The sequence below is a fragment of the Mandrillus leucophaeus genome, unplaced genomic scaffold (assembly GCF_000951045.1).
Source record: "Mandrillus leucophaeus isolate KB7577 unplaced genomic scaffold, Mleu.le_1.0 Scaffold265, whole genome shotgun sequence".
Classification (NCBI taxonomy): Eukaryota; Metazoa; Chordata; class Mammalia; order Primates; family Cercopithecidae; genus Mandrillus; species Mandrillus leucophaeus.
The window spans coordinates 3,019,227-3,032,037 of NW_012102754.1; the positions used below are offsets into that span (position 1 = coordinate 3,019,227).

The 12,811-nt window shown below is 45.9% G+C and overlaps 1 protein-coding gene and 1 long non-coding RNA gene across 3 annotated transcripts in view; one reads left to right on the top strand and one right to left on the bottom strand.

Annotated features, from left to right (window-relative positions):
* The window catches only part of LOC105542669, a 129,447-nt gene that overhangs the window by 114,299 nt on the left and 2,337 nt on the right, over nucleotides 1–12,811 (top strand). The gene's annotated exons all lie outside the window — the stretch shown is intronic.
* Nucleotides 1–12,811, bottom strand: part of MYRIP (myosin VIIA and Rab interacting protein) — a 425,120-nt gene that overhangs the window by 70,984 nt on the left and 341,325 nt on the right. For both annotated transcript variants that reach the window (XM_011984307.1, XM_011984308.1), the window contains one exon: nucleotides 5,646–5,799. In XM_011984307.1, coding sequence (XP_011839697.1) covers nucleotides 5,646–5,799 — 154 coding nt within the window. The remainder of the gene's footprint in view (nucleotides 1–5,645; nucleotides 5,800–12,811) is intronic.

Here is a 12,811-nt window from a genome sequence, read left to right on the forward strand (position 1 = left end):
CTGGACCCCGGCAGTGGGCTGATACAAGCAGGGGCCTCCAAGAAGCCTGAGACCACACACCGGCCTTTCTCCTGCTGCTCCTGCCTTCAGTGTCCCTCTCCACCATTTCCGTGTAGTAAAGCCCCAGTGACCCTACAACACCTCATCCCACTGGTGGGAACGGCCTTTTCCTGGAGGGCATTCTCATCTCCCTGCTGGACTTGGCCTCTCTTCTCTGAGCTCTCCTGGTGTGGGACCTGGCTGGCTCATCGCACGTTCTTCCATGAGTTCTAGCTGTCACACACCTGCTGAGCGTGAGGACAAAGTCCCTGAGGCAGGGCCCGGATCTCAGGCATCGCTTTATCCTTAGAAGCAGCCTAGCCTTCTCTGTCCCAGAGTCAGTGTGTGCAGTAGAAAGACCAGTGACCTCGAAGCCAGAGGTCCAGGAGGAAGCCCCACTCAGCCACCTGGCAGCTGTGTGATCCTCTGTGCCTCGGTTCTCTGACTGGTGAAAAGGGCTTAGCTAACACCTCTCTGGGTTGTCAGAGGACTACACAAGGGGATGCTCGTGAGTGTGTTACACATGCCTGCTCAGAGAGATTAATTCCTGATGGCTCCTTTACCCTTGTCTATAAATGAAGGAGGCTGCTTTAGTGTAGGGCAAAGAACAAGAGCTTTGGATTCAAGCAGACGCAGGGCTGATCCCCAGCGACTGAATTTACTAGCAGGTGACCTTGGTTAGAGAACACTTCTGGGCCTACTTCCTTGCCCAACAATGGGGTCAGTGTGACCCACCTTTGGCTATCACTAGAATTATTATGAGATAACGCATGTAAAGCATCAGCCCTAGTGCCTGCTATACTTAAGGCCCTGAGCTATTTTTAGCTTATATCTGTTGAATCCGATTTAGCAGTAGTACTTAACACCTGGTTATGAATTAACACCCATGCACTCCATATGTATGTATACAGAAAAGAGATATGCATCTGATAGTCACTATTCAGTATTACACATTAATATCTATACAGCAACACTATTTTCATTGATGGTGGAATTATTCAGAAGAGTGGCTCACTAGGGTTGTTATTACCATTTATTATTGGGCTCTACTTGTGGTGGTGGTAATAGCAGGTCTTTTGAGAAAAGTATTTCTCTTTTGCTGACATTCTCCTAATGCTGTGTCCGGGGATTGTCAGTCAGGTGGTAGGGGTTTCTCAGGAATGCTCAGGCTCTCAGTGAAGCTATGCATGGCTAGTAAGTAGTTATATTGATTTTTCCTGTAGCAGGCTCTGTGGATGCCCTGCCCCAAACCTTGGCCCTCACCACTTCAGTGTATGCCAGCTGGACTTCCAATTGCCAGCACTTGCGAGTCTTCACTTGAGGCTTGCTCTGGCTACTAGAGCCTGTGTTGCTTGCCCCAGGGGCAGGGTGGAAGTACCCAGGATTCATCACCTCCTGGGAGCAGCCCTCAACCAATGAGTAGGGGAGCTGGTGGCTAAGTATCCCAGCTCTCTTGCTCGCCAAGCAGGTGAGTCTTCTACACTGGCTCCCAGAGTCCCCAGTGGGGTCAAGCTCCAGCCATCCACAGTGGCCATCTGCTCAGTAACAAGCCATTTTATTGCCTGATTTTCTTTCCTTGTTTCACATTCCTACTCCCCTCCCTGTGTGTTTTCTGGGCTCACCTCGCAAATAAACTATAGGTCTTCAGATTCTCATATTAGCGTCTGCTTCTGGTGGGAGTCAAACCAAGACACCCACATGATGCAAAGTGGACTCTGAGCATGGCTGTGGAGCACTCACTCTAAGAAGAAAGGAAAAGTTCTCTGGGCCTTCTAATCTGTCACTGAGGCTGCTCTCTGGACCATCTTTCAAGACTTGACTTACACATCACTCCTCAATTGCATATGCTTGGCCTTCCTTCCTTGAGGAGCTGGCTATTCCGTTCTCTGAGCTTTGCCAAAAAGCTTTCATTTCTTAACACTCAAACTATATTATAGTTTATTTTCTTGGTTGTCTACCCCACCCCTCAATCCTGATCGTGAGCTCCTTAAGGACAGAGCCACGTCTTCTTCACTGCTATGCTCCCAGCCCCTGGCAACATTGGGTCCCATCCTGGGCACATGAAGACTACTTGTTAATGAACACAGGCACCAAAGGCTGCAGGGGCGATGGGGCTCATTGAGCAGCTCTCAATGAACCCGGCTGTCTACAGCTTCTCCTGGGGCCCTGGGAGGAATCCAAAGAGGGAGACCCTGGATGGTGCCACTCAGGGTTGGCTCTAGGGTTGACCATGTTGTAAATGTGGTCCCTGGGCTCCAATACCCACGACATGGTGAGATGGCATTCGGCCCATTGCCAACTCCCCTTCTCCTGCTTTTTTATAACCCCAGGTTGCCTCATGCCTCCGTGGAAGCTAGAAGTTGACCAACTTTTACCTCAGCAAATTTTACTTCTTAGCAAAAACACAGATGGCTCCCTGAATACCCAACCATGTGAAAACTTTGGTGGTTTTTGAGCAGCATCATCAAAGCTGCACCTGCACTCAGATATCCCAGTCTCTCGGTCCATCAGGAACACCCCTTGGGGATCCTGCTCTCGCTTCCTCTTTCTCCAAATTCCTGCTCTTCCATTATTGTGCAGACAACTAACTCTCAGTGAGTGATCCCAGAGCAGTGACAATTCCTCGATCTTTATTTCCCTAACACTGAGCACACACAGCATATACAGTAGATGCCCAGTCAAGGTTTATAAAGTGAAAATGCATTTGGGGGAAATCCATTAACTGCTATAAGCACTGTCAAGACTGAAAGCAGAGTTACTGTGGTTTACCCAAACCACGGTGTCCCTAAGACTGACCCCAACTGGGCACTAACAGGAATCTGAATCAACCCTCCTCCTGAGGCATAAACACAACTGCTAAATATAGCTGAGTGGGCATTCACTGTCTAAGATGACCTCCACCTCCAGAACTCCTCTATTTGATGTTTCTGCCCAACCGAGACTGAGCAATGCCTGTAGGAATAATGTGCTTCCTGCTAAACATTTCAGACATCCCTCAAGACCTCTGAGGCTGGCATGGACAGTTTAGCATGTCAAGGGCTAAAAATTCCTCAGAAAACCAGAAGCTTTCCACCCAAGTCCTTTTTAAAAAATTTTAAATCTTTATCCTGAGAGATGCCTAGATTTTTGAGCAGAATGTGAAATATTTTTTTGGGTGTGTGATGTTGTGGAACTAAGTTTTATGTTTATATACAATTGAAAAATTACCTATGGGTGCCTAATTTTACAGAAAATTATGTCCAAAATCATGTTTTGAAAACAAAATTCCTTTGCAAATGTATTATGAATGCTTATAATCCGATTGGAAACTATTTTGTGAAACAGAGCATCTTGTAGTTGTTTTTATAATATCCTACACATTTATCACTTTGCAAGTCTGAATTTTGAAATGATGTTTTTTGTTTGTTTGTTTTTATGGTAGAGAGACACTTATAATGCAGTAGTTGAAAGCCTGCAAATTGGAGTCATGATGTTTGGATTTGAGGACCAGCTCTGCCTACATTGGCTGTGGGGTCTTGAACAAGTCACTTAACTTCCCTGTCCATCAATTTTCTTATCCGCAAAACAAAATGATGACAGTGTCTAGTAATGCTGTTGGAGGAAAAAATAAAATAGTGCCTACATATGGACTCTGTATGTTTTAAAGTGATTTTAGAAAGCTAGATATTGTGCATTGAAGTTCTATTATGTGATATTCTCAGGTACTCTATGGAATCTAACAGTCCCTTTTCTGTGTGCATTTGCAATCCATAGTGAAGGAGAGAGAACTGAGAAAATGAGGAAGAAGAGAGAGAGTGAGAATATGAATGAACGAATATGAATAGACTGGGAGGGCAGAGGGAGGAAAGAAAGGCATATCTAGAAAAGAAAAATGCACTTAAAAAACAAAAATGAACACCATATACCTAAGTAAAGAAACGATCATCTGCTGCAGAATTTCTGCAATGTCATGGCACTGCAGTTTCTACTGATAGGGACTAAAAGGTCAATATAAAAATAATCTCTTTTGGTAAATCTTTAGAATGACAGTTAAAAATATTTAATGTTTTCTGATTCTTTGCACTGTGATAATAATGGATTTTGTTTCTACAGTCGTTGGTTAAATCTTTTCCCTTTTAGAGTAGAAATAACAGCACAATCTTTAAAAGCTTATTACTAGGATGGCTATGCTGCTGTTAATCTTTTTTGTTGTTTTCATTGTTTAGGAAAGGGGTCTAAGTCTGACAGGACATGGGATGAGAATACTGTTAATGGTTTCTTCATGTGAAGACAGATATGCCTGGCCTCCCAACACAGTGTGTGTATGCAGGAAATAGGAAGAGAGGAGTAGACCTGTGCGGGGGTAGGTGGAAGATTTAGTCTGACATTCATGTAGACCAGGAGGCCCCCTGAGCACAGGGACTTCATGGCCCTCGGCCATCACCCACGGTGATGGGTCCAAGCACCTTAAAGTCTTCTGATATGAGACTTTAGGAAAATGACTCAGTTCATTTGAGCCCCTTCATTTTGAGGGATTACATGACTCAACAGCTTTACAAAGGACCACGTGCCATACATGTTGAAGAGTCTCTAAAGGGGCAAGCTGACTTGTCCCATGTAGAGGCAGGACATTCTAGGGGGAGGAAGCAGGAAGAGCAGAGGCGCAAGCAAATAGCAATGCCGTCCTCAGGACGTCCCTCAGGCAGGGATAGACAACTGCCCACCAAAGACTCTTTCATGACCCAGCCATGTTACTGGTATGCATCTGCCTGGCCAGGATGCCATTTTTCAGGGCCTCTTGCATTGAGGTGGGGCCACGCGACCAGTTCCTGTCCACAGGTTGGGAGTGAAAGTGGTGTGAGCTCTCCCTGCTGAGATGGTTCAGAAGCAGGTCCCTGCCTTCTCCATTCTCCCTTCCTCCATCTGCTGTCTGAATGTGGATGAGCCCATAAAGGACTCAGAGGCCCTGGAGGATGATAGAGTCACAAGGTGGGAACCTTGTACTTTGGCCTCTGAAGGCTTCCCACAGGCCAGGGGTACTTGTACTGCACTGTTATATGATGAAAAAGAAAATGATTGCATTAAACTGCTTAGATATTCAGTTTACTTGTTATAGTGGCATATGCTACCCTAACTAATGTATCCAGTTTCAGAAAGGACATCCTTAAAACCAGACCTACAGACCTAAATTTGGTGGGACTCAAATCCCTTTGAAAGTTGAAATGCCATGAGAGGGTAGTTTAATGTTCCTGGCCTACATAAGACACATTCTCCTAGTCCACACAGAACAGGTATCTGAAGTGGGTGTGCAGTGGAGTGATGTGAGCACACTTGTCCAGGAACCTCCCCACCTCTCCCCACCCCCCATCCCACAGGTCTCAGCACAGAGCATAGAATATGATGACACCCTGAGAGCCTTCATCCTGCCAGAGCAGCTAGGAAAACTGCCTGAGTCGAGAACATGACCACATTATATATTGTGTGTTGTGCTGGAGGCCTCATGACATGGTGGCCCAGAGGGACACACAACAGTTCAGACTTATGGGAAGAGGAGCTGAGTGGCCATGCAACAGCTGAGAAGCCTTTTGAAACCCACAGACCAACTAGATGTTGCTTAAAACAGTTACTTGTTTCATCCAGCCTGTCCACGCTCTTCCAGCTGGGCAGAGCAGACTCTGCTCTTGGGTGTTGGCCTTGGTCCCTTGGCTGCCTCGATGCAGCCTCCGCTGGAGGGGTCTTCAGGGCTTCTTCTCCAGTGATTGAGAAGGCAGACTGGGACCGCTGTGGAAAGAAAAGAGGGGAAGGGGTGAGCTCATAAGTACAACACCTGGGAGGTATGCCTTCACCTTTTGGGGGCAGACATTGTACAGCATGGAGAAAACATGTTTAATGGTAATGGCTCTTTTCATGTGAGCCTTAAAAGCTGCAAATCAGTGTATAATGCCAGGTAATGGCACAAATGTTTATTCCATTGCAAGTCAGCCAGGCCTAGTAGAAAGAATGAGATGTAGTGGAATTTTATGGGGCCAGCTCTCATACGGCTCTTTCTTATCCACCCCTCTTGCGGCCAATATTTCTCAGGGCCAACTGTGCGTGATGAGTTGCTCTCGAGTGTGCAAAATGGAAAGCATCTTCTCCTCAAAGATCTCCAAACCTGAAGAGATCCTAGAGCAAGGTATGATCCATCCACAGCACAGGACTATTACAACATATTCCCATGTAGCTCCTAAATTAAAGGAAGGAAAAAAACTCTAACCTAAGGATAAGTGGCAGAAATGGAAGTTCAAGTGACTGACAGGAACAAATTCAAATTGAATTATATATATATAATACGTTGTATTGTGATGCTCAAATGTTGTATAGAGAATTTTATCAAAGGGAACGAGACTAAAGTTTTCCTTTACCATTTAATGAAGGAATGATATTTTACTGGTTATTTTACTCTTTTTACATTGGCAATCTTAGGAAGGAAAGGGTATATTCACAGAGCCACTGAAAGCATCTATGACTACAGCATTAAACAAAGTACTGATCGGAAGCTCAGGCCCCTTTGCAGTGGGCTTCCCCCTGCTGGCTGACATCAGCACCAGCAGCCCCTACTCCCTTCTGTCCCAGTGCAAAGTGTGCTCATTTCCTCACCTTTCTCTCTCCCACAGGTACCTAGACTAGGAGACAAAGGCAAGCTCTCTCAGAGAAGAGCTGTGGGCAGGGCCATGGGGTGCTTTGGTGCTGCACCCAGGAGTCAGCCGTGCCTGGGCTCCATGACCACCTTGGCTATACTACCTTGGCCAAGTGACTTAATTCCTTGAGAGATGTGGAAACTTAATCTTGCCCTGCACTCACAGTAAACTGTATGATAATGGTAGCTTTAAAAAAAGGTATGAGAGAATAACAAAGAAAGAAATATGGCAAAAATGAGCACAGGATTCTTGGGTGACAACACTGAGCTTTAAGATTAGAGGTTGGAAGAGGAAGATGCACTCAATGGCCTTGCCTCCTAAGGACTCTGGACCAGTCTGAGGAAAGACACAGAGATAGATGAGGATCAAAACCCAGCATCCCCATTATCGCAGGCCAGGCTAGGACCCAGGACCCCTCACATACAGGGCATCTGGTACACTCTGTTGGAGAGTGGTAATGCAGGCCAGTTCTGATTCAGAAAGAGTCGTAGGAAACCTCTACTTCCCCCATGAGACCTGGGGGTGATCTAGGAGGAAGGTGGGCTTACAGAACAAATATGGAACCCTCTAAGCTATGAACCAAGTGTTACAACCTGCTCCCATCCCTTCAAATATAGAGGAGAGAGCATGATGGGCCTCCAGACCTGCCTTTCGATGCAATGGTCATAGGTGAACACAACCCAGAGGTGATGAGCTCTTCCTGTCTTATCAATTCCTCAAGACACTGTGGCTCAGTTCAAGCAGGCCATGGCCTGTGGGAAATCTACCAATTGCCCCCTTCCCCAAGCTGGGCTGGGGGTCATGGGCTTCTTCGATACTTATGTTTTACTGCACTCTTGCAAACATCTCTCTTCTGGCCTGGGGCCCCCATTAGACTGTGGAGCAACTGAGGGTAATGTTCTTTTAGCGGTGACATCTGTAGCCTCTGGCACAGTAACTGGTACAGAATTGGAAATCAATGAATGTTTTCTATTGAGTGAATGGTTACAAAATGAGTTTTTCAAAGTGCCAAATTTTTTTCCAATTTCTTACACAAAATTAGGGAGTAAGAGAAAGAAAGAAAAAGGAGCCCATTGTCATCTACACTTACATCCTGGAGAGCAAGGTTTGACTTGGAGGAGAGCCAAGCTAAGACACGAGTGCAGTGGCTTTTGGCTGAGTGTCATCTCTTTCATTCTGAGGGCATAGCAAGCACTGACCCTGCCCCGAGTGTCCAGAGCAGTTTGGATGATGCAGCTTGACAACACCCAAGGTGTTCATGGGGCTGGGAATTCACAGCCATTCTGTGATTTTGCTAAATATCTGCCAGAAAATGAGCAGCTTTCAGAGAAGACAGAGATTGAGGATGATGGTCAACTGGCAAGTGAAGTTATTAAAAATGAAGGAAAACATCATTCTCTGGCAAACTTCCACGTATCAAGAGGGACACACCCTTGGCCCTGGTGTACATTGGGATTGGCTAGGTTTCTCCTCCTGTGTGATAACACAGCTCTGTCCACACCGTTATAGTTGTGCACTGACTTGCTGTATCTTCCACACACAATGAACTCCATGAGGGCAGGGATGGCCTTTTGTTTGAGATCCTTGGTTGCATGTTTGTGACTGAATTTATAGGCTGTAAGACACAGTGCTGGCCCTTATGAAGCTGACAGTCTAGTTGCCAGATGCAGTATTATTACAGCCTCACAGAAGCCATTTACTGTATCTAGCCTTTAAAAAATATCTATAAGCTTCTCACTGTAAATCACTGAATATAAGTTTGGGGGGAAACAATACTTAATATTTCATTTTGCAGTGACTCAGACTTGTGTGTATATATGGTGGCTCGGGTCCTTTTTTATGGGACAAAAATTCTCCCCCATTCCCTACACAAGCCAAGACTAACAAATGAAAAGTCCCTCTCTGGTCCCAATAGCAGAGAGTAGGGAATGCCAGGCTATAAAGATAGTCTATTTCAGGCAAGTCATTGTTCCACACTAGAAAAAAACTATACCCTGACAACCACAAAAGGCTCAACAGAGCTGTCTCCAACAGGTTCTAGGCCACTGGTGGCCTACAGTCTCCAGCCAGGGTGGAAAAGACAGTTCTGAGACCCAGGTGTGGTTCTGCCACAAATTCATTACAAGCAACACACGCCCAGCAGAGGGCACCACAACAATGCTTTTACTCACCAGCTAGTTCAGCCAGAGAAGAGTAATTTATTTGTTTATTACGCTGGCTTCTAACCCTGGCTGAGCCCTCTGTGCCCACTTTTCTTTCCTACCCACAGCATCCGCTTGTCTTACTTATTCTAGGGTACACAGAAGACGCAGGGCTGGTGACTGGAAGGACTGGTCTGAGTTATAGTGTCTGAACATCTGTGCAAGGGAGCTGTAGGGGGAGTCCATGGATCCAGGAATGTTGGCACATCAGCAATCCTTTGCATTGATGAACTTGAGAATTTGGGCTTTCAGAGAGCTCCTTCCTCTTAACTCCTTGGGCATTAACTTATGGGTGATACATTTGGTAGTGGGTAAATGCCAGCTCCTCCTCTTGCTATGTGGGATCCTGGAAAAACTTTAACTGTTCTAAGCCTCAGTTTCCTCATGTTAAGGGATCAGTATCATGCATAGCACAGAGAAAGCATTCAATAAATATTAGCCAAATAAGAGCATTTATTAAGTGTTACCACTGAGCCGGTGTATCTGTTCTCTCACTCAGCTTGATTGAGTAAACAGAGTCAGGATTGAATAACTTGCCCAAAGCATATGGATGGCCAAGGGTAAGGCAAGGGTTGAGCTCGGGTCTGACTGATTCCAATTTGATGCTCCTCCATGCTTTCTTGGTGTGTGCCTGACAGCCTTTGCTGCAAGCCTGGGAAAATGCACTCCTGGTTAATGTGCCCCAGCCCAGCAGGACTTGCCATCTGAACCAACCGGTCCCGAAGCTCTGGGCAAAACACCCAGTGTGATCATCAGTTACTTTTGGTACACCATTCTTTGCAGTAGCTGCATCTCCTGTGTGGGCAGCAGCAATGTGTTCTACTTATATCTGTTGGAACCATAGATTGTTGCTATGATTGCTATGATTATCACCAACGGGACAGGCTCCCTGTGGCACCAACCGCAGCTTTAAAATAGTCTTTGCTCTCAAAGAGCCCACAATAAAAAACAGGGAGAGAATGTTTTTAGTATCAAAGATTTGAGGACAAATCAAGAAGAGTGGTCGTATGTATACATAACTGAGACATGGCTTTGCTTTGTGTTTTTAGGGTCAGATGTAAGTATTAAATTCAATCCGATAATTATAGCAATGATAAAAAGTACTTTAGTCCTATACTATGGCCATTCAAAAGAGAGAAGGAATATGAGGAAGGAAATGACAGAGACAAAGGGAAAAGGCTGAGAAAATAGGAAGGGACAAAAGACAGGAGAACAGAGAAAGCCAGACAGAGATTCATCTTAGTCACTGGGCACACAGTAAGTGTCTGGTCCCTGGTGTCACCATCATCATTACAATAAGATCACAATATTATTACAGAGAGGCCTTTTTATTTGCATGCACCCAAAGAGGCATGAAATGAATTATAACACCCACACTGGTGCCTTCTAGGATATTGCATCTTAAGGTTTTGAAAGCCAGGTCGCACTGACCCCCATACTGGCAGAGAGCACACAATGAGGGAGGAAATTAAAAATGGAGCATTCACACCGAACCTTCTTCCAAGAGAATAGATGAGAAATCCCATCTGGATGGGGAAGAATTAAGTTTGGGTTTTGCAGTCAAGCCTAAGCACTGGTGCTGATGGGGTTTGGGGATTCTGCATGGTTATTTCTTAAGCCAAAGGTGTCTGGGTCTTTGGAAAATTGAAAAAGGGGAGGCCCTATCAGGAGGCCACAGGTTTAGGGCCCTCCACAGCCTGTAGGTCCGGATTCTGTCTCAAGATATTATAAAGATACCATCCTTAAGCCTGGCATCCTGTCAGCATCACTCAGGGGCTTCTGGTAATATGGAAGCCCTGGCTCCACCCCAGACCCCTTGCATCAAGACCCTTAAAGCAGGGCTTGGGCAGGTGATGCAGATGAGTGTCCAGGGTGAGAACAGCTTGAGGAAAGGTGGGAGAGCTATGTTCTCTGAAGTACCCAAGAACCGAAACTCAGCCCATTGGTTTGTGTCCAGGCATATATATATATATATATTTTTTTTTTAGACAGGGTCTTGCTCTGTTGCCCAGGCTGGAGTGCAGTGGTGCAATCATAGCTCACTGCAGCCTTGACTTCCTGGGCTCAAAGGATCCTCCCACCTCATTTTCCCCAGGCATGCACCGCGATGCCCAGCTAATTTTTTTTTTTTTGAAATGGAATTTCGCTCTTGTTGCCCAGACTGCAGTGCAATGGTGTGATCTTGGCTCACTGCAACCTCCGCCTCCTGGGTTCAAGCAATTCTCTTACCTCAGCCTCCCTAGTAGCTGGGATTACAGGTGCCCACCACCACACCCAGCTAATTTTTTGTATTTTTAGTAGAGACAGGGTTTCACTATGTTGGTCAGGCTGATCTTGAACTACTAACCTCAGGTGATCCACCCGCCTCAGCCTCCCAAAGTGCTGGGATTACAGGCGTGAGCCACTGTGCCCAGCCCACCCAGCTAATTTTTATTTTTATTTTTTGTAGAGATGGGGTCTCACTGTATTGCCCAGGCTGGTCTCGAATTCCTAGCCTCAAACAATCCTCCCACCTCAGCCTCCCAAAGTGCCAGGATTACAGGCATGAGCCACGTACCTAGCCTTGTATTTCTGCTTTTGTGCCGTTTGTTCATCTCTTCTTCTTTATCTAAATCTCTAGACCAGTGCTGTGCAAATACAACTTGATGGATGATGGAAATGTTCTACATCTGCACCGTCTAACATAGTCACCACCAGGCAGGCACTGGTGCACCTGAGCACCTGAAATGTGGCCAGTGTGACCAAAGAACTAGATTTTTAGTTTTATTTAATTTACATTAAAATAGTCACTTGTAAAAAAAAAAAGATGAAAAAAAAAAATAGTCACTTGTGGCTTTTAGCCACCATACTGAACAGTGCAGCCTCAGAACCTCTCAGCTGAAAGGGACCGTGGAGATCACTGAACTACTGATCTCATTTTAGAGAGGAAGAAACTTGACCAACAGTTTTGGAGCAGGAAAGAGATACTCAAATTCTGGCCCCACTTATTACTACCTGTATGACTTTAGGCAAGTTATGTTAATGCTCTAGCCTCAGTTTCTTCATCCATAAAATTGGTCTAATAATATATGTCCTTATGTTGTGGCCAGGATTAAAAGAAATCACATGTGATGTGCAAACATAGTGCACGGTCCTCAACCAATGGTTGTTTCTCACATTCCTTGCCTCGGCAGCAGCTACACATCCCCAGGGGGCACTAATAGCATTGTATTCCATATGAATGGGGGTTCCCAGAGGTGTGCCATATAGTGGCTTTGGCCAGGGTCAGTCCCTTTTGGGTCCTAACTCTTGGGCCTGAAATTAACTCTTGGACTTAAGCCCTAGACCAGTGGTCTGAAATTTGGGTTCACTCTCCTGGCACAGACTTTTTCATCATAGGATATCAGGGCCAGGTAAAGGAGTGGCTTAGCCTACATGAGTCTGCCCAGCCACGCTGTATACAGCATTTGAGAAAGCTGACCCTGTCTACCATATGTGTCACCCCTGGTGGGCACCAGGCTGGCCCTGCTATGGTACTGGTGAGAGGGTTCCTGCCCAAGGGAAGTCAGGCCAGTGCTATCGGGGGGCAAGACATGGGGAACCACACCCAATGGGAGTCTGAGAATGGGAAGGGAGGGCAGCAGGCCAGAGACAAGCACAAAAGGAGGGAGGGAGGAAGAGAAGTGGGAATAAGGTCGGGGAGGATCCAGGTCATTTCCTGTCATTGCTGTTGGGGTATCTGTGGCTCATCTTCCTGAGCTGGCCAGTGTGGGTTCTGTGGGTCACCTCTGCTTGTCCTCTTAAATGTAGATGACTGAAGCCCAATGGGGACAGATGAGTATCTGTTTCACCACTTCAAGTATTGGTGGCGTTCAGGCTAGGACTTGGTATAGGCCTTTCTAAATGAGCCAATGAATTAAGACTTAATGCATT